Source organism: Cebus imitator, unplaced genomic scaffold (genome assembly GCF_001604975.1).
Source record: "Cebus imitator isolate Cc_AM_T3 unplaced genomic scaffold, Cebus_imitator-1.0 Scaffold287, whole genome shotgun sequence".
Taxonomy (NCBI): domain Eukaryota; kingdom Metazoa; phylum Chordata; class Mammalia; order Primates; family Cebidae; genus Cebus; species Cebus imitator.
Window position 1 is genome coordinate 1048180 of NW_016107602.1, and position 4000 is coordinate 1052179.

Consider the following 4000-nt stretch of genomic DNA (forward strand, 5'->3'; position numbering starts at 1 on the left):
AAAAAAAAAAAAAAAGAAAAATTAAACAAAACAAGATTTTTAAGTTAATAGTTTAACTAGAACTGGAAGCTCCATTAAGTTAGTTTATATATGCAACATAGGATTAAATTTGTACAAAGTCATTCTACTTACCCAACTGTTGTTCTGACATGCTTGCTGGTTTATTCGATGTCTTTGATACTTTTTATTCTTCTTTAGAGCTAAAGTTTCTTATTTTCATGACTTATTTTAATCCTTTACATCTCTTTAAAGATTTCTGTAAAAACACCACATTTTATGCCAGATATCTCCGCTTGTCAGTCCTTCCCTGGAAATGGGGCAGCTGACATCCCCTGGCCCACGCTTCCTGTAGCTGAAGAGAAACATTATCCATCTCAGGTTGGCCAGATCCTACTTCAAATCCTAGTGGTCGCCGCCCTTTTTTTTTGAGATGGCATTTTGTTCTTGTTGCCCAGGCTGGAGTGCAATGGTACAATCTCAGCTGACTGCAACCTCTGTCTCCCAGGTTCAAGCAATTCTCCTGCTTCAGCCTCCCAAGTAGCTGGGATTACAGGCATCTACCACCATACCCGGCTATTTCTTGTATTTTAGTAAAGACAGGGTTTTGCCATGTGTGCCAGACTGGTTTCAAACTCCTGACTTCAAGTGATCTGCCCACCTTGGCTTCCCAAAGTGCTAGGATTACAGGCGTGAGCCACCACACCCAGCCCTGTGTGCCACTTTTAACTAGCTTTGTGAACGTGAACATGAAATTAACTTTTCTGAGCCTCAGTTTTCTTATATCTGAAATAGGGACAACCTCCCTCTCAAAAAATTGTTGCAAGAATTAAACGATTTCTATAAAGTACGTACTACATGCCTGGTGCATAATAGGTGCTCAATAACTGATAGTCCTTCTTTCTGCATCCTCTCATCTAAAACCACCTTTCTGTAGGTTTACATGATCAATTTAGCCCCAAGTAAGTAACTGATTATTGTGTAGCAGACTCACAATTTTAACATACCATTACCCAGGTGTGAAAAGACAACTTTTTTTATTTTCTATGATTCATCTGATCTTTTTCCTGATCCTCCATCCTTAGAAAACAAGAAAGTGGAATTTCTGCCCTGGGGCCTGTTCCAAACGTACCTGGTCCAGGAGAGAGTCCGCACTGTTGTTCTGATATTTGTGCCCTTTTCCCTCTCCCAGAGTCATTTCTTCTCTGGAAGGACTTCTGCATCCTCTCTCATCAGGAGGGGCTTACTTATCATCCATACTCTGTCTTCTTCACTCAGCCTTAATGCAGATGGGTATAGGGAAAATAAATGGTTTCTTGATAAGAGAACATAGATCAGAAGGCATTTGAAAATTGTCATACCCATTATAATTGTTTAGTACAAGGTGGCAAATGCGTGGCACTTCAGTACCATGACCACTGCAGACATAACTAATCAATCATGAGCTCCTTCTCCAAGATCCAGGGGGACACCTCAGGGCTGTAGAAAAGTCACCCCAGTAGACTGGCAATTGCACACAAAATGATACCTGTTTATTGCTGGCTTAAGATATCATAACTCCTCGAGAATATGCACTTTAGCACGGGCTTGCTAGACTCCTAAAACTTAACCCATAGAATGAATGAACAATGGTAGAAGTGGCTGGGCATGGTGGCTCATGGCTGTAATCCCAGCACTTGGGGAGGCCGAGGACAGCGGATCACGAGGTCAAGAGATCGAGATCATCCAGACGAACATGTTAAAACCCCGTCTCTACCAAAAATACAAGAATTAGCTGGGCATGGTGGTGTGTGCCTGTAGTCCCAGCTACTCAGGAGGCTGAGGCAGGAGAATCCCTTGAACCCGGGAGGCAGAGGTTGTACACAGAGCAGAGACCGTGCTACTGCATTCCAGCCTGGGGACAGAGTGAGATTCCATCTCAAAACACAAAAAACAAAAGCACCAATGGTAGAAGTTCAAATCCAGGGGCAGGTAGTAAAACAGGCTTCTAGATACAGGGTACTTACCAGAATGCTTAATTGTTTGCACATTGAAAAAATACATTTTCCATGTATACGTTCTACCCCCAAGGCAGTGAAAAACATTCCTAAGGGTGGATCTGTCTGGTCATGTCTCCTGTTCTCTCCCAGCCTCCACTCTGTAGCCCTGGGAGCTTTACTGTGTGAAATGTTAGTTTTCATCTCTCTTTCACTGTGCCTGCCTCTACCCACTAAGGCAGTGTGGCTGTTATAAGCTGCTAGTGCCTGATGCTCTATTATGTTTCTCTCTGTAGTGGTCAGTTCAGTTGTATATGATATATATATGTTTTTTGAGACAGAGTCTTGCTCTGTTACCCAGGCTGGAGTGCAGTGGTGCACCTCCCAGGTTCAAGTGATTCTCCTGCCTCAGCCTCCTGAGTAGCTGGGATAACAGGTGTGTGCCACCACGCATGGCTAATTTTTGTATTTTTAGTAGAGACAGGGTTTCACCATGTTGGTCAGGCTGGTCTTGAACTCCTGACCTCGTGATCCACCCACCTTGACCTCCCAAAGTGCTAGGATTATAGCCCTGAGCCACTGCACCCAGCTGCATGTGATATTCTTCTTCTAATTATATATATATATATATAATTTGCATGTGATATTGTTGAGAGACCTTTACCTCTGTGGTGGCCGATTACCTGCTTTGCCTCACTTTTTTTACTTTTATTTTTGAGAGGGAGTCTTGCTCTTTCACCAGGCTGGAGTGCAGTGGCACGATCTCGGCTCACTGCAACCTCCATCTCCCAGATTCAAGCGATTCCCCTGCCTCAGCCACCTGAGTAGCTGGGACTACAGGTGTGTGCCACCACACCCGGCTACTTTTTTGTATTTTAGTAGAGACAGGGTTTCACCACGGCCATGATGGTCTCTAACTACTGACCTTGTGATCCGCCCTCCTCGGCCCCTCAAAGTGCTGGGATTACAGCCATGAGCCACTGCCCGGCCTGCCTCACGTCTATCCCTGGTCAAACTTCACAGGAATGCTGATCCCAGAAGGGGTGGCTAAGGGAAAGCAGATGAACCGCCACAAAAGCAGTGTCCTAAAACCACCCTAGCGATAGATGGATTTTTCTACAACAATTTTTTGGCTTATACGCATGGCTTCAGAATTTTGGAGGGACTAGAATGACTGTGCCCGTAAATGCAGAGAAGTGCGCCCTGCTATGAAGGAACTGGGTTCTTTCCTTCTCTCTGTTCCTCGGTGCCGAACAAGGCACTACCTGGCTCAGTTTCCACACTCCATTAAGAACGGTTGTGGCCGGGCGCCGTGGCTCAACGCCTGTAATCCCAGCACTTTGGAAGGCCGAGGCGGGTGGATCATGAGGGCAAGAGATCGAGATCATTCCTGGTCAGCATGGTGAAACCCCATCTCTACTAAAAATGCAAAAATTAGCTGGGCATGGTGGCGCGCGCCTGTAGTCCCAGCTACTCGGGAGGCTGAGGCAGGAGAATTGCTCAAACCCGGGAGGCGGATGTTGCGGTGAGCCGAGATCGTGCCATTGCACTCCGGCCTGGGTAATAAGAGCAAAACTCCATCTCAAAAAGAAAGAAAGAAAAAAGAAAAGAAAAAGAACGGTTGTGCTGATTCTTAAATGAATTCCCTGCTTTTCTGACTAGTGACCAAGGGAATTTTCCGGCCTCTTTGCTAACAGGAGAAGCACTCGAGATGACTCCTGAACTTGAGGAGCTAAATTTGTCTTGGAACAGTAAAGTGGGAGGAAGTTTGCCTCTGATCCTTCAGAAGTTCCAAAAAGGGAGCAAGATACAAATCCTGGAGCTTGTGGATTGCGCCCTCACGTCAGAAGATGGGGCATTTCTGGGTAAGCGGAATTTGAAGAGTCTATCCCAGAAAAAAAAGCAAAGATGGGGCCGGGCGCGGTGGCTCACGCCTGTAATCCCAGCACTTTGGGAGGCCGAGGCGGGTGGATCACGAGGTCAAGAGATCGAGACCATCCTGGTCAACATGGTGAAACCCCGTCTCT

At 45.8% G+C, this 4000-nt stretch overlaps 1 protein-coding gene across 2 annotated transcripts in view; it reads left to right on the forward strand.

Moving 5' to 3' along the window:
* The window catches only part of LRRC31 (leucine rich repeat containing 31), a 27344-nt gene that overhangs the window by 9550 nt on the left and 13794 nt on the right, over positions 1-4000 (forward strand). For both annotated transcript variants that reach the window (XM_017501979.2, XM_037729030.1), the window contains one exon: positions 3671-3838. In XM_017501979.2, coding sequence (XP_017357468.2) covers positions 3671-3838 — 168 coding nt within the window. The remainder of the gene's footprint in view (positions 1-3670; positions 3839-4000) is intronic.